At 42.6% G+C, this 18620-nt stretch overlaps 1 protein-coding gene across 4 annotated transcripts; it reads right to left on the reverse strand.

The window, feature by feature from the left end:
* Positions 1 to 36: 36 nt before the first annotated feature.
* Positions 37 to 13526, reverse strand: LOC106089707 (tubulin glycylase 3B). Of its 4 annotated transcripts, XR_009397836.1 has the most exons (4): positions 12338 to 13526; positions 11520 to 12271; positions 5024 to 5539; positions 4826 to 4941 (listed from the first exon to the last, which is right to left on the reverse strand). XR_009397836.1 is itself a non-coding variant. In XM_013256016.2 (3 exons), the coding sequence occupies exons 1-3, from the start codon at positions 13329 to 13331 to the stop codon at positions 106 to 108; spliced, it is 1851 nt and encodes a 616-aa protein (XP_013111470.2). In that variant the 5' UTR covers positions 13332 to 13526; the 3' UTR covers positions 37 to 105. The 4 variants fall into 4 exon arrangements, 3 of the variants coding, with proteins under 3 accessions (XP_013111470.2, XP_013112228.2, XP_059222043.1); XM_013256016.2 differs by lacking the exons at positions 4826 to 4941; positions 5024 to 5539 and adding an exon at positions 37 to 210; XM_013256774.2 differs by having other exon boundaries at positions 4826 to 5539.
* Positions 13527 to 18620: the final 5094 nt, after the last annotated feature.

An 18620-nucleotide genomic window follows, 5' to 3' on the forward strand; every position in this document is an offset into this window, starting at 1 on the left:
GAATTGTTATAAGGAAATACAAAAAATTAATAAAAATTATATGAAATGATAAAATGGGTTTATTTAAAAATTTTGTTCAAAACTTTTACATTGTATAGCGTAATGCTAAGGCTTCTCTCGTGACAGCGTCCAAAGCGGCTCGTGAGGCTTCGAAGCTTGACTATGTTTATAAGTAATGGTAGATTTTGATTTCTTGAAGGGAATCGAGGGCTAAAAAAATTAAAAAAAAATTTAATTAGAAATTAATAATCAAATATTGTGGAAGACTGTAAAAATACTGATCAGATATTGAAAAGTGAAGAGCAGATTTACAAATGAGTCATAAGTCAATCCGTGAATATGGGTTGATAATTCTAAATATTACGGTCTTATAAATAACAAGTAAAAAGGCATTAAGTTGGGCCGCGCCGAACTTTGGATACCCACCCCCTCGGGTATATATGTAAACCCTATTTCGTCACAATCCAGTGAAAATGGGGTGGTCTAATATATATATGACACTATTCAATTTGTAGAACAAAATATTGGTCTTTTTGTCAGTTATATCCAATTATAAACCGATCGGAGCCATATTAGGGTCGGATATCGGCAGGCTCAGAAAAACTCACTGTTTCAAATTTCAGCGAAATCGGGTAATAAATAAAGCTTTTATGGGCTTCAGACCCTTTATCGGGTGATCGGTCTATATGGCAGCTATATCTAAATATAGTTCAATTTGAACCATATTTAAGTCAGATGTCGGGAGGCTTAAAATTACCCACTATTTCAAATTTCAGCGGAATCGGGTAATAAATAAAGCTTTTAAGGTCTTCAGACCCTTTATCGGGAGATCGGTCTATATGGACTGTATCTAAATATAGTCCAATCTGTACCATATTTAAGTCAGATTTCGGGAGGCTTACAATAACTCACTGTTTCAAATTTCAGTGAAATCGGATAAAAAATAAAGCATTTATGGACTTCAGGCCCTTTATCGGGAGATCGGTCTATATGGCAGCTATATCTAAATATGGACCGATCTAATCCATATTTAAGTCAGATTTTGGTAGGCTTAAAATAACCCACTATTGCAAATTTCAGTGAAATCGTTTAAAAAATAAAGCTTTTATGGCCTTCAGACCCTTTATCGGGAGATCGGTCTATATGGCAGTCAGGCTTAAAATTAACCACTGTTTCAAATTTCAGTGAAATCGGGTAATAAATAAAGCTTTTATGGTCTTCCGACTATATCGGCAGATCGGTCTATGTGGCAGCTATATCTAAATATAGTGAAATCTGAACCATATTTGGGTCAGATGTCGGGAGACTTAAAATAACCCACTGTTTTAAATTTCAGCGAAATCGGGTAATAAATAAAGCTTTCATGGGCTTCAGACCCTTTATAGGGAGATCCGTCTGATGGCAACTATCTTGTATATAAAAATCAATTTGTGTTTATAGGTTTGTTTATTTGCTTGTGCGTTCCTTATAGACTCAGAAACGGCTGAACCGATTTTCTTGTAACAAATGGTGTATAATGATCCCGTGGTGGAAATAGGGTACTACATTTTTTGATATATCAAGGGGGACAGGCCCTCTCCCTTACCACAATTTTTAGAAACGTCAGATCTCGGAGGTGGATGGTGCAATTTAAGCCAAATTTTGTTTGCTCTCTTATAGTAACCTACAAACAAAAATTTTATATCAAAATTTCGGATGGGGTACCTAGGGGGTCGCCCCACCTCCAAATATATATATACACCAATCACGACAATATGGGACTTAAATGATAGGTATTTAAGATTAGAAAACGTATCTGATATCCAATTGTCGGACGAAGAGTTTGGAGGACCACCCCAACCCCCGAAACACCCCTAAATCGGACATATTTACCGACCATGGCAATATGGACTCAAATGAAATGTATTTGCGAGTAAAATACGAATCTGATATCCAAATGTGGGACCAAGTTTGTGGGGGTCCACCCCTTCCCCCAAACAGGACTTATTTACTTACCATGGCAATATGGGGCTTAAATAAAAGGTATTTGAGTGCAGAATACGAATCATACATCCAAATGTAGAACCGATGTTTTTGGAAGGGGAAGACCCAAAGAAGACAAATTTACGACCATAGCAATATGGGGCTCAAATGAAAGGTCTTTGGAAGTAAAGCAAGAGTCTTATATCAATATTCGGGAAAAGTGTCTATGTGGCCACCCCACCACCATAGCACCACCCAAATAGGAAGTATTTGATGACTATTGCAATTTGAGGCTCAAATAAGAGTTTTTTTAGAGTAGAACATGAATCTGACATGTATTTTCAAAGCCAAGTCACTGAGAGGGCGTCCCCCACACCCCAAACCGAACATGTTTACCGACTATCGAAAAACGGGGCTCAAATAAAAGGTATTTGGGAGTAGACCCTGAATCTGATATCAACATTCGGAACCAACTGTCTAGGGGACGTCCCACCAACATAACAACCCCCAAATAGGACATATTTTCTTACCATGACAATTTGGTTCATAACGAGAGTGAAGCTCGCTATTGATAGATTTTATGGCCCATACCTCTTAAATGAAAGGTATTAGAGATTAGAACACGAATTTGATATCCAATTTAATAGACCAATGGCAATGTAGGGTTCAAATAAATGATTTTTGAGAGTATTTCACAAAGCTGATAATTTTTAGGGCTAAGAGCTTTTGGGTGTGAAATGACAGGTATTGGGGAGTAGAGCGCAAAATGTGTACCCACTTTCGGGACCAATTTTCTTTCCCATATGGGGCTCAAATAAAGGTATTTGGGATACGACTCCGATATCCAAATGTGTGACCTTGTATTTAGGGCACCGTCACTTCCTCAAAGAGTACAAATTTACCGACCATGGTAATATGTGACTTAAATGAAAGGTATTTGAGATTGGAAAACTCATTTCATAACCAATTGTTGGAGCCAAGTGTTTGGGGACGCTTTATCCCATAAACTTCCCTTAAACCAATGGAAATATGAGGTTTAAATAAATGGTATTTGAGAGTAGAGCCCGATGCTGATTTATTTTTCAGGGTTAAGTGTCTGGGGAACCACCCCATCCCCTAAAACATCCCTAAATCGGACATATATATTTACCGACCATTGCAATATAGGGCTCAAATGAATGGTATTTGGGAGTAGAGCACGAAATTGATACTCAATTTCAGGACCAGGTTTTTGATTTTCACACTACACCCTTAACCCACCAACCACCACCCTGGGTGCCTTCCCACTCCCAAAATCCCTATGAGAATATCGGGCTCAAATAAAGTCTTTTAAGAATGGCCCTAAACCCTCCGAGCGAAACCCTTATAGACCAATTAAGATCATATGGATTCAGATAAAGGCTGTTATATTGTTATACTGTTAGTCAAGTGATATGCCATTTTCATAGCATGGCAATTCACTAAAAGCTCTTTAATTGCCGAAAATTTATATGCAAAGGATAATTTTGTTCCATATAAAGTAAAAGAAGGCGCAGCTAGTTAAGAATCTTAAAAGAATAGTATGTGCCAAATTTCAGATTTCAGTTGGCAGATGATAATACTACCGACTCCAGATTTGACAATTTGAACTGGCAAAATTCTCCATATTTGTTTTGAAAACACTTTACCTTATGACCAACTTTCTTGATGTTTAACCAAACTCAGCACATTTTCTCTTCTTCGAATTCTTCAACATTTTTCTCTTCTTCAAATTCTTCAAAGTTTTCTTGCTCTTCGAATTCTTCGTAATTTGCTGTATTATCATGATGCAGCTGCAACGACTCTGATTCGACTGACTCAATTGGCTTCGCAATGACATCAGAGGACTTTTTTACATCCCGATTCGGTTTCATTTTATAATTAACCTCAAAAATCATTTCAAAGAGTCCTGTTGGCGCTTTGCTATTACGAGTAAAATCTACTACGACTTTTACGCAGTCCCTCAAAACCATGGGACATATGCGCGCCGTAACTCCTGTTGAGGAAGATAGATCCGGTGCAGAATTTATCTCAATCAGTATGGGATTATAGTCTTCATCCAACATAAAATCACAACCATACAAGTGAAAACAATTCTCGCACAAAATAGTCTCATCCAAACTAGCCAAGACCAGGGCTATGAGGTTTTCACGAAAACCTGCATATACTCGAGCCTGCCACACATCTTCGGCAACATTTTGAGTTCTCATATAGGCTTTGAACTTATCCAAGCGCCACATATTACTCTTGGGCAGCCGTGGATCTCGCGTGGTATTGCTTTTGTATTTCTTTTGCACCGAGTTGTTGGTTAGGTGAATGAACTCTCGCAAATCATCCAAACAAAATAGCTGGGAGCTAAAGCGCAAGTAACAGTCACGATAGAGCCATATCTGCACTGTGGACTCTCGAATGGACAGCAGCATGTATTGCCTGATATCGAATTTGGTTTGATAGATCAGCAATGGTCGCTCTGCATGGAAAGAGTAAGAACGGAATGCATGCATTACAGGATGACCAGTTTGGCACCACCAACTTACCTAGATATTTTTGAGCTATATACCGACTGTTGGTGTGGGTCGAGGACCAACTTAAAATTTCGTCCAATGAACTGTGTATTACAATGCCTTTGCCTTGGCTTTTATAGCCAGGCTTGAGAATCCATAGATTCTTACAACCATCCCACTTCAAAGCAGGCCTCTGGACTTCTATTTCGGAAATTATTTTCTTACCAATTTCCAGCCATTGCACCATTTCACAGTGATAACATTTAATTTTCTCCAATGAGTTAATAACTCTGGAGCAGTCCGCTAAAAAAACATTCCAATCCTCATCGGTAGTAACTGAGTCTACGGAAAGTAGGCTTTGCGATTCATCGATTTGTCTCATTAAGCTGTCGATGGCGAATTCCAGCACCTCACACCCGATTGTGCCTTCTTCAAGATCTATGAGATCTTCCAGGTGCTGCTGGTTATTGATAAGATAGCGCATTAATGCTTGGCATTGTGTTAGACGAAAGTCATCTATGAAGTGTTTTTCATCGTACTTTTCATACAAACGATAGGCGCGAGGATATGACATTTTGGCTACACCTTCCACTCCATGCCAATGAACTTGCTCGATACAACCTATAAGCCCAACTTTGCTTGTGAAGTTTACCATTGGGCTTCTGCGAATACCATTTCGATAGGGTCTCACATACTCGTATAGTTCGGCTTGAATTCTCTTCCGCCACACAAAGAAAGCTGGATAGCTGTCCATTATTTTGCTGATGAGTACAGTCTCATAAACGTTTCCTTGTTTCGCATATTCCAACAGAGTCTCTTCGGATAACGTTTGGTATTGAGCATAGCGATCGGGCGATAATTTCTCCAACCATCCACGTTTGAGTAACGCTCTTCGTATGGCATAATAGTTACCAAACATGGTAAATATGCGTTTATTTCTATATGCATCCAGCGCCCGGTTTCTGTAGGTATTTAGCAGTGCATTTGTAGGATTTTCTTGTTTTTCCGACATTTCTTTTAAAAACCGAGCGGAAAATAACCGAATGTGACAAGTGCTGTTTGGCCCAATGAAAACAAAAGAATGATATTGGTTTATGCTATTCATTAATTTTTGTTTTATTTGCTGGCAAGTTTTGTTGACCACTTTTGTTTTCTTTGTCTGCCATGGGCAAAAAAGACTATACTGCCAAAATTTACCAACAATTCACTTGAGAATTAAAAAAAAAAACGTTGGTGATAGGCAAAAACCCAAACAAGAGAAGATGTAATGATCAAAAATTTTTGACAATTAAAAATTTTTGACCAGAGGTAACAAACAAAATTGAACAAGTAGCAAGTAAAAGGGTGCTAAGTTCAGCCGGGGCGAATCGTATATATACCCTCCACCATGGATCGATCGCATTTGTCAAGTTCTTTACCCGGTATCTCTTTATATCCAAACAAAGTAAAATGGATAACAAATTGCCATGCTATTGTATCCATATCAGTTCATGGACCAATTCGGACCATACTTGGTTTGGATGTTGAAGACCATAGTAGAAGTCATTGTGCAAAATTTCAGCCAAATCGGATAAGAGTTGCGATAGATGCTCAAAAAGTAATATCGGGAGACTGGTTTTAATGGAAGCTATATCTGCTTATAGACCGATTAAATATTTCGCACGCATGTTGAAGGTCATGGGAGAAGTTTTTGTACAAAATTTAAGCAAAATCAGCTAAGAATTGCGCCTTCTAGAGGCTTAAGAAGTATAATCGGGAGATCGATTTATAAGGGAGCTATATTAGGTTAAAAACCGATTTACACCATACTTGGCATAGTTGTTGCGAGACAAAACAAAACACCTTACTCAAAATTTCAGCCAAATCGGATAATAATTGTTCAATGGCTCAAGAAGTCAAGATCACAGATCGGTTTATATGGCAGCTAAATCAGGTTATCGACCGATTTGAACCATCCTTTGAACCATCCTCCACAGTTGATGGAAGTCATAACAGAATAAGAACGGATAAGAATTGCGCCCTCTAGTCAAGATCCAAAATCGGTTTATGTGGCACTTCATTTACAATCCCAAGCGACCTACACTAATAGGAAGTATTAATGCAAAATTTCAAGAATGGAAGGACGGATGGACGGACGGACGGACGGATGGACGGGCGGACGGATGAACAGACGGACGGATGGACGGGCGGACGGATGGACGGACGAATGGACGGACGGATGGACGGACGGATGGACGGACGGACGGATGGACGGACGGATGGACGGACGGATGGACGGACGGATGGACGGACGGATGGACGGATGGACGGACGGATGGACGGACGGATGGACGGACGGATGGACGGATGGACGGACGGATGGACGGACGGATGGACGGACGGATGGACGGACGGATGGACGGACGGATGGACGGACGGATGGACGGACGGATGGACGGACGGATGGACGGACGGATGGACGGACGGATGGATGGACGGACGGATGGACGGACGGATGGACGGACGGATGGACGGACGGATGGACGGACGGATGGACGGACGGATGGATGGACGGACGGATGGACGGACGGATGGACGGACGGATGGACGGACGGATGGACGGACGGATGGACGGACGGATGGACGGACGGATGGACGGAAGGACGGATGGACGGACGGACGGATGGACGGACGGATGAACGGACGGATGGACGGACGGATGGACGGACGGATGAACGGACGGATGGACGGACGGATGAACGGACGGATGGACGGACGGATGGACGGATGGACGGACGGATGGACGGACGGATGGACGGACGGACGGACGGATGGACGGACGGACGGACGGACGGATGGACGGACGGACGGATGGACGGACGGATCGACGGACGGATGGACGGACGGATGGACGGACGGATGGACGGACGGATGGACGGACGGATGGACGGACGGATGGACGGACGGATGGACGGACGGATGGACGGACGGATGGACGGACGGATGGACGGATGGACGGACGGATGGACGGACGGATGGACGGATGGATGGACGGACGGATGGACGGACGGATGGACGGACGGATGGACGGACGGATGGACGGACGGATGGACGGACGGATGGACGGACGGATGGACGGACGGATGGACGGACGGACGGATGGACGGATGGATGGATGGACGGATGGATGGATGGACTAATGGATGGACTAATGGATGGATGGATGGACGGACGGATGGATGGACGGACGGATGGACGGACGGATGGACGGACGGATGGACGGACGGATGGACGGACGGATGGACGGAAGGATGGACGGACGGATGGACGGACGGATGGACGGACGGACGGATGGACGGATGGATGGATGGACGGATGGATGGATGGACTAATGGATGGACTAATGGATGGATGGATGGACGGACGGACGGACGGATGGACGGATGGATGGACGGACGGATGGACGGACGGATGGACGGACGGACGGATGGACGGACGGACGGATGGACGGACGGACGGACGGATGGACGGATGGACGGATGGACGGATGGACGGACGGACGGATGGACGGATGGACGGACGGATGGACGGATGGATGGATGGACGGATGGACGGATGGATGGATGGATGGATGGACGGATGGACGGATGGACGGATGGACGGATGGATGGACGGATGGACGGACAGATGGACGGACGGACGGACGGACGGACGGACGGACGGATGGACGGACGGATGGACGGACGGATGGACGGATGGACGGACGGACGGACGGATGGACGGACGGATGGACGGATGGACGGATGGATGGATGGATGGATGGACGGATGGACGGATGGACGGATGGACGGATGGACGGATGGATGGATGGACGGATGGACGGACGGATGGACGGACGGATGGACGGACGGATGGACGGACGGATGAACGGATGGACGGACGGATGGACGGACGGATGGACGGACGGATGGACGGACGGATGGACGGAGGGATGGACGGACGGATGAACGGACGGATGGACGGATGGATGGATGGACGGATGGACGGACGGACGGATGGACGGACGGACGGATGGACGGATGGATGGACGGATGGACGGACGGGCGGACGGATGGACGGATGGATGGATGGACGGATGGACGGATGGATGGATGGACGGATGGAAGGATGGACGGATGGACGGATAGATGGATGGATGGACGGATGGACGGATGGACGGACGGATGGACGGACGGATGGACGGACGGATGGACGGACGGATGGACGGACGGATGGACGGACGGATGGACGGACGGATGGACGGACGGATGGACGGACGGATGGACGGACGGATGGACGGACGGATGGACGGACGGATGGACGGACGGATGGACGGACGGATGGACGGACGGATGGACGGACGAATGGACGGACGGATGGACGGACGGATGGACGGACGGATGGACGGACGGATGGACGGACGGATGGACGGACGGATGGACGGACGGATGGACGGACGGATGGACGGACGGATGGACGGACGGATGGACGGACGGATGAACGGACGGATGGACGGACGGATGGACGAACGGACGGATGGACGAACGGACGGATGGACGAACGGACGGATGGACGAACGGACGGATGGACTAACGGACGGATGGACGGACGGACGGATGGACGGACGGACAGGCTGACGGGCGGACATAGCTAGATCGACTTAAAATGTCATGACGGCCAAAAATGTATATGCTTAATGGGGTCTTAGACGAATAGTTCTATGTGATACAAACGGAACGCCAAAGTGAAACTTGATGGAAAGAACCATTTAAATTTGGTGTCATGCAATACAATTGAATTCGCTTAAGTGAAAATCAACTTCCAAAATGCTCTCTACAACCGAACAGATTAAGAAAACGGAGAAAGTTGGGAACCAGAACTTTGAGATAGTAAGCAACTATATCTACCTCGGCACCGTCGTTGTTATATGGTTCTGAGTCATGGGTACTTGTGAAAGCACACGAAAAAGTGCTTGGAGTGTTTGAGAGAAAGATTTTTCGTATAATATATGGACCAGTTTGCGTTAATGGAGAATATTGGCGTCAACGAGCTGTATGACGACGATAGCACAGTTACACGTATCAAAATCCAACGGCTGTGTTGGCTTGAACATGTTGTCAGAATGGATGAAGAAGCTCCAGCATAGAAGACTTTTGAAGGCAGCATTGGCTAGGTCATGTTGTCTGAATGGATGAAGAAGTTCCAGTTTAGAAGTCTTTTAAGGCAAACACGGTGGTACACGCAAAAGCCCGATGGGAAATTCAAGTGGTGGGGACACCTCGAAATTTGGTGTCATAGATTATAGAAGGAGCGTAGAAGATCGAGGCGCTTGGAAAGCTATCCTGAGTTCGGCTAATGGGACAAATGTTCTGTCATAGCTAGAGATGGGTTGCTACCGGGTAATTACCCAACGCTTGGGTATTTATTGGGTAAATACCCAAAAAAATAACAATTTATTTGGGTATTTATAACTTTCTAGATATCTTGGGTATGAACTCATTTTCCAAAAAATTTTTGATGATTTCGTATTCTTTGTATATAGACTTGACTTTCTAATCCCATAAAAAACTCGTAGACTTGACCTTCTGATCTTATATATAGCCGCTATATAGACCGATCTCCAGACTTAAAGTCTTGAGGCAATAAATTGGTATTTTTTCATTCGATTTCGATGAATTTTGTCACAGTGAATTCTAGTAGACCCCTACCCATTTCTGTGAAGTGTGGTTCAGACCAGACTATATTTGGATATAGCTGCCCCATAGACCGACCGCCCGATCTCCCGATATAGGGTATTGAGGCCACAAAATATCCATTTATTACCCGAATTTATTGAAATTTGGCACACTGTGTTCTGGTAGACCACTACCCATTCCTCTCGAATGTGGTCCATATCGATCCATATTTGGATATAGCTGCCATATATACCCCATCTCCCGATATATGAGCTTATAAAAGGAGCATTTTTTCATCCTATTTCGATGAAATTTGGCACAGCGAGTTCTGGTACTCTACAAACCTTGTTGTTGGATATCGTCCAGATCGGACCATATTTGGATATAACTGCGATAACGACCGATCTCCCGATGCAGAGTATTAAGCCCATAAAAGGAGCATTTTTCATCCGATTTGGATGCAATTTAAAACAGTGCGTTTTGATAGATCTCTATACCTGTTTGCTGAATATCGTCCAGATGGGACTATATTCGGATATAGCTGCCATAAAGACCGATCTCAGTGAGATGTATTTTTAGCGTTCACTTATCTGGTTGCGACTGTACCACCATCCTATGGTGGAGGGTATTTACAAATAGCTCAGTTCCGCCGGGCCAAATCTTGGATACCCACCTCAGGAATGTAATAGAAATTTACACATTTTGTAGCTATCAAATCCGGTAACGATTTTATGGCCTCAAAAAATCAAACGCTTTATGTGGAGCCTAGATCTATAAATGTGATGGCTTGTTGTTGTTATAGTTAAATGCGCAAAGTACGGTTCAATTCGGTCTATAACCAGATATAGCTCCCATATTTGAGCAGAATCCATAGTGGTGGGTTCCCAAGATTCGGCCCGGCCGAATTTAGCACACTTTTACTTGTTTTCTAATGTTCTCGCCTTAGGCGGCCATGATAACCTCTGACCTGATAACCTGCGCTATTGTGACCCCCCACCTCATATTTAACCAAAACCAAAAATGCCCCTTTTGGTGAGTCGCTTGAAGGTTAAAATGGGCCAAAAATATTCCTCTCCATGTTATCTGCAATATTGCCCTGTAAGCTTAAGAGAAATCTTAAGCCAATTGTTAAAAATAAATATTAAACTCGCTTACTTCACGATTTGAATATCCAATATATCGAAGCCTTTTTTCTGCTTGTTGACTTCTCAAAAACCTAAATTTGGAAATATATATCGACACCAAATACAATCCCAATAAGTCCATAAATAAATCTAGCCCCCATATGAAACACTCCCACAACTCCCAAACCTGATTTTTTTTTGTATGGAAAACATTTTACCTTTTGATCCAACTTTCCAGTTTGTTTGCCTTCGATATCACTTCGTTTTCTTTTCTTCGAAGTTTGCGGTGGAATCGTGAGGCTTCTTCTGGGGCACAGATCAATTGACTTTCCAGTGATATTAAGACCCTCTTTCACATTGTAATTCGGCTTAAATTTGTAATTCACCTCAAAAATCATTTCAAAGAGTCCCGTTAGCGCTCTGCTATTGCGAGATAAATCCACAATTACTTTTATGCAGTCTTCCAAAACCATGGGACAAATGCGCGCCGTTACCTCGGTTGAGGGAGATAAATCCGGTGAAGAGTTAATCTCAATCAGAATGGGATTGTATTGTTCATCCAACATAAAATCACAACCATACAGCTGAAAACAATTCTCGCACAAAATGGTCCTATCCAAACTGGCCAAGACAACGGCTATGAGATTTTCACGAAAACCTGCATATACTCGAGCCTGCCAAACGTCTGCGACAACATTTTGAGTTTTCATATAGACTTTGAACTGATCCAAGCACCACATATTGCTCTTGGGCAGACGGGGATCTCTCGTGGTATTAGTTTTGTATTTCTTCTGCACTGAGTTGTTGGTTAAGTGAACGCATTCTCGCAGATCATCCAAACAAAACTGCTGGGAGCTGAAGCGCAAGTAGCAGTCGCGGTAAAGCCATATCTGGACGGTGGACTCCCGTATAGATATCAGCATGTATTGCCTAATATCGAATTTGGTTTGATAAATCAGCAATGGTCGCTCTGCACCGATAAGAGTAAGAAAGCAATACAATGCACAAGATGACTACTTTTCCACCACCAACTTACCTAGATATTTTTGAACTATATAATGACTATCGGTGTGGGCGGAGGACCAATTAAGGATCTCATCCAACGAACTGCGTATTACAATGCCTATACCTCGACTTTTGTAGCCAGGTTTGAGAATCCAAAGATTCTTCCATCCATCCCATTTCAAATCAATCCTCTTCACTTCTATTTTGGACAATAATTCTTGGCCAATTTCTATCCATTGCATTATTTTGCTATGGTTACATTTAATTTTCTCCAATGAGCTAATAACTCTGGAGCAATCCGCTAAATGAGCATTCCATTCCTCATCGGTTGTAACTGGCTGCGGCTCTGAGTCTAGGGAAAGAGGGCTTTGTGATTCATCGGTTTGTCGCTTTAAACTGTCGATAGCAAATTTCACCACCTCACTGCGGATTGTGCCTTCTTTAATATCTATGAGATCCACAATGTGATACTGGTTGTTGATGAGAAAGCGTATTAAAGCTTGGCATTGTGTTAGACGAAAATCGTCTATGAAGTTTTTTTCATCGTACTTTTCATACAAACGATAGGCGCGAGGGTATGACATTTTGGCTACACCTTCTTCTAGTCCATGCCAATGAACCTGCTCCATGCATCCAATAAGCCCAACTTTGGTTGTGAAATCCACCATTGGACTTCTGCGTATACAATTTCGATAGGGTTTTACATCCCCATATAAGTCTCGTTGAATTCTCGTCTGCCACACAAAGAAGGCTGGAAATTTGTCGAGCATTCTGCTGATGAGCACAGTCTCATAAACGTTTCCTCGTTTGGCATATTGCAACAGCGTCTCCTCGGGAAGTGTTTGTAAATGAGCATAGTGATCGCGAGGTAATTTCTCCAACCATCCTCGTTTGAGCAATGCTTTCCGTATGGTAGAATACTTACGAAACATGGTAAATATCCGTTTATTTCTATATGCATCCAAAGACCGGTTTCTATAGATGTTAAGCAGGGTTTTCGTATGGTTTTCTTGTTTTTTCGGCATTTCTTTTAAGAACGAACAGAAGATAGTCTGTTGAGTGTTGCAGATAGTTTTTGTTTCTTCCTATGCCATAGGATAGACGGAATATTCTGCCAAAATTTTAAATCGACTGGAATTTTTATCTGGAATAAGACAAACAATTTGTGATTTGTAAAATTTTTAATTGAAGTATACAAAAATCTTATAAAAAAAAATCAATTTGTGTTTGTTTGTTTGTTTGTTCCGTATAGACTCAAAAACGGCTGAACCGATTACCTTGAAATTTTCACAGATTGTGTAGGTTGGTCTGGAAGGAAACATATGCTACATAATTTTTGGATATCGGGAGGGGGGCGGACCCTTCCCCTTACCCCAAAAATACTAACCAAAATAAAAGTGGAGCGATCGGGACAATATGGGATTCAAATGAAAGGTATTCAAGAGTAGAGTACGAATTTCATAATAAAAGTTGAGTCCAATTACCTGGGGGCCGCCCCAGCACCAAAACCCTTAAAATAGTTTTATTTGACAATCATGACAATATGGGACTCAAATGAAAGGTATTCGGAAGTAGATTACGAACATGGTCAGGATAAAGAAATATGCTTAATAATTTGTTGATATCGGAAGGGGCGGACCCTTCCCGTTACCCCAAAAATACCACCCAAAGTCACAAGTGGACCGATAAAGACAATATGGATATCAAATGAAAGGTATTGAAGTGTAGAATACGAATAAGGTATTAAAAATTGTGTCCAAGTTCCCAGGAAGCCGTCCTAAACCCAAAATGTCTAAAAATAGACAAATTGGTGGTCCATAACAAAATGGGGCTTAAATGAAAGGTATTCGGAAGTAAAGGGTGATTTTTTTGAGGTTAGGATTTTCATGCATTAGTATTTGACAGATCACGTGGGATTTCAGACATGGTGTCAAAGAGAAAGATGCTCAGTATGCTTTGACATTTCATCATGAATAGACTTACTAACGAGCAACGCTTGCAAATCATTGAATTTTATTACCAAAATCAGTGTTCGGTTCGAAATGTGTTCAAATTTTGACAAATTTTGTTCAGCGATGAGGCTCATTTCTGGTTGAATGGCTACGTAAATAAGCAAAATTGCCGCATTTGGAGTGAAGAGCAACCAGAAGCCGTTCAAGAACTGCCCATGCATCCCGAAAAATGCACTGTTTGGTGTGGTTTGTACGCTGGTGGAATCATTGGACCGTATTTTTTTAAAGATGCTGGTGGACGCAACGTTACGGTGAATGAACACATTTCGAACCGAACACTGATTTTGGTAATAAAATTCAATGATTTGCAAGCGTTGCTCGTTAGTAAGTCTATTCATGATGAAATGTCAAAGCATACTGAGCATCTTTCTCTTTGACACCATGTCTGAAATCCCACGTGATCTGTCAAATACTAATGCATGAAAATCCTAACCTCAAAAAATCACCCTTTACATTACTAATCTGGCATACAAAATCAGATCGAAGTGTAGGGAAAAAGAATTTCATATTAAATTATGGCTCCAAGTACCCAGCGTGCCGCCCCAACCCAAAAACACCTCTAAACAGAAGTATTCGACGTTCCTATCAATATGGGACTCAAATGAAAAGTATCCGGCAGTAGATTACAAATATGGCACATAAAATTTGGTCCAAGTAATTGGAGGACGTCTCACCCCCAAATACCCCCAAATGGGCATATCAGCCGACCATGGCTATATAGGATTCAAATGAAAGATATTTGGGAGTAGATTAAAAATATGACATTAACATTTGCGTTCAAGTCAAGGTGGCTCTTTTCCTCCTTAAAATACGTCGAATAGATTAATTGACCCATTATGGCAATATAGGACTCAAATGAGAGGTGTTTGAGAGTAGAAAACGAATTTAATATCCAATTTTGGGGGTACGCCCTAAATCATCCCTTAAACTGAACTTTATTTCCGAATATAGCAATATGGAGCTCAAATCAACGGTATTTGAGAGTAAAGAACGAATTTGATATCTATTTTCAGGGCAAAGTGCAGGTGGCCTCCTCAGCCCCAAAACACCCTCCAAACGGCTCATACTTACCGACCATGACTAAATGGGGTTCAAGGTAAAGGAATTTGGCAGTGGACATTAATTTGATATCCATATTTAAGTCGAAATATCTCCCCCAAAAAGGAACTCTCATTACCCTAATTTTAAGAATACCATTTCTCGGAGATTTGTAATTCGATTAGTTCGAAATTTTTTGCACTCTAACAATCACCAAAAAAAAGCATGGTTTCTATTGTTGGGGACGGGTGCCGCGGGGATAACCCAAAACCCGCCAAATGGCGGGTCACGACAATATTAAGTTATGTGTTTTTGGAGCCGCCCCACCCCAAAATACCTCCCTATTATATTAAAGCTATTTGGGGTGAAAATTTATTGATTTTCGGCACCAAGACCCTGGGGTCCACCCCACTTTCAAACACAACTTATTTACCGATTATGCCATTATGGGACTAAATACGAAATGTTTAATGGCTTGATCATCTGTTTTCCCTTTATAAAATCAGCTGAAGAGAGCCTTAACGAGCAGTGTAAACGAGGTTGAAGCATATATTCAGAAAACCAAATTCCTTTAACCAGAAGAATATCGATACAATAAATTGTAACCGCAGTATGAGAAACACGGCCTTAGAATATCTGTCCTTAAAATTTAATGTATTGAGCTGAAATTTGACGCAAATAATCTTTTACAATAGGCAGATTCCACGCCAAATAGGGTGAAAATCGGACCGTATTTAAGCATAGTTGCCCTCATGGCGAAACAATTAAAGGTGGTCTCATTTGTACAACAAACACAAAACGTATGATGCAATCGGCCATGTTGTCATCAAGCTGATAGACGTTTTGCCCACACGCACAAAGTTGTTGTTGTACAATGAGGCGGTAGCCCTTGCCGATGAAGGAACCAATCGGGTCAATCCGGTACGTACAACCGGCTGCTATGGGATTGACACGCACAAAGTATTTTGTGTGTGAATACGCGGGAAAGAAGATAACGGCGTAGAGAATGCAAACAAAAGTCTGACATCTTAATAACGTCAAACCTAGCCGTCGTGAGACCACCTTATTAAATCCGCCTTGAACTCCCAAAAACCTTTCATTTGAGTCTTATATAGCTATGATGGAGTAGAATTCCCATTTGGGGGCTTTTTGGGGGTGGGACGACACGCAAATACTTAGACATAATTTTTTATATCATTTTCGTAATCTTCTCCCGATTACCTTTCATTTGAGTCCTATATTGACAATACGATCCTGCAGGCGGAGATCCGGTCGATCACGGAATTCGTAAAGTGGTTTGGTGCTAACGAGTGTGAACATCTTTACCGACAGTAAAATTTCCATAAGGGCAATTACAACCAGGACGGTAAGATCACGAACAGTCTTGCAGTATAAGAAGATTAACGCCTTTTCTGAGGATGGGAAAATCCGCATCGTTTGGGTGCCGGCCCATAACGGAGTATGGGGAATTGAAAGGGCAGACGATTTGGCGGTGAAGGCCAAAGGAGTGCCGTCAATAAACTTGATTAACCTGAAGCTTTTCGGGTCGACGCTGTCCGATTTAAGGGAGTGGGCGACGAATGTGCGTGCAACATTGTGGAAAAGCGAAACGGTCGGTAGGAGGGCGAAAATACTATGGAGGGATCCAGATCATGAGAAGACGAGGCTATTACTGAAAGGAAGCAAGGAGGTCAGCATAGCTATAGGTATCATAACGGGACACATAGGACTAAGAGCTCACTTATATAAAATCGGTGCGGCAAGTGATAGCATGTGTAGGGAATGCGGGGGAAGATAATGAGACGTTGGAGCATTTCCTTTGTCATTGCCCGGCTTTCGCGTCTAACAGATACCGGCACTTAGGTGGAGACGCAATACAAGACATAAACCAACTTAGGGAAGTGGTATTGAAAACAATTAAGGATTTTGTAAGTAGCACGGAATTCCTAACTTAAAATTTTCTTTTTAGAGGTTACTTTATAGTTTTTTTTAGAGCGCATAACAAGCCGATTACAGGCTTAGGTGTATGTCCATAATGGCATGGGCGGATTAATACCTGCACCCTCTTTTCAACCTAACCTAACCTACAATAATAACGGGCATAATAATTAACAAAAACAAATTTGTGGATCTTTTCCTCTTTTTTGACGTCGAAGACAAACTTGCAGAAATTTTGGAATATTGTCATTGATGAATAGATGAGGGATTCTGTCAGCTATATATTCATTGATGACAGGTGCATTCAACATGTCAAGCATGATTTTTGCGACAACTATTTTTATTGCAATTTCAGTAATAGGAAAATTTCACTAACAAATTGTATAGGCTGTCGACTATATGTCTTCCAAGATATAACAAGGTCATGCAATCCCATGGCAGCCGGTTGTACGTACCGGATTGATACCATGGAGTACTTCATCGGCAAGGGCTGCCGCCTCAGTGTATAATACACTGCTACAACAACAACAACAACAACAACAACAACAACTATATGTCTTCCAAGATATAACAAGGTCATGCACTCATGTTGACGATACGGCCTGCTAGGTAGAAAAGATTCGTTCAAATATATGTACATATGTAGGTTTGTTAATAGTTATGGGATGTAATCCTAATAGTAGTTATTGGTTTTTAAATAATTTAAAAAAATATTTCATGTATTTAAAACTGATTTTATGTCATCGCGTGGATATATTTCTGGCGGCAACATATCTATTTAAATGCCCGGAGAAAACTAAAAAATCTAACTGCAGAATGTCTATAGACCGCACCAATTTAAACGAACAGAATCTTGGAGCTACATTTGAATACGATAGCCCGATCAGAATAATCTCGGAATTGAGCTTTAGTCGGACTGCACTCGTTGTCGGCCTCAGAAAAAATTTTCAGCGGTGGTTTTCCCCTCCTCATGCTGGCAACATTTGTGAGGTACTATGCCACGTAAAACTTCTCTCCAAAGAGGCGTCGCACTGCGGCACGCCGTCCGGACTCGGCTATAAAAAGGAGGCCCCTTATCATTGAGCTTAAACTTTAATCGGACTGCACTCAATGATATGTGAGAAGTTTTCCCCTGTTCCTTAGTGGAATATTCATGGGCAAAATTTGCATTTACCACTGCCTACAAAACTTTTTCGGTAATCCTGCCAGAATTCAAACTTGATCGCTTGATTCCATTGCGCTGGAGAGGAGTATACGTATAAATCTAACCCCCAGTTAATGAAACCATAAGTTTTTACCAGTTTCCTTTTGTTTTGTTCATTAGAG

The sequence above is a fragment of the Stomoxys calcitrans genome, chromosome 3 (assembly GCF_963082655.1).
Source record: "Stomoxys calcitrans chromosome 3, idStoCalc2.1, whole genome shotgun sequence".
Classification (NCBI taxonomy): Eukaryota; Metazoa; Arthropoda; class Insecta; order Diptera; family Muscidae; genus Stomoxys; species Stomoxys calcitrans.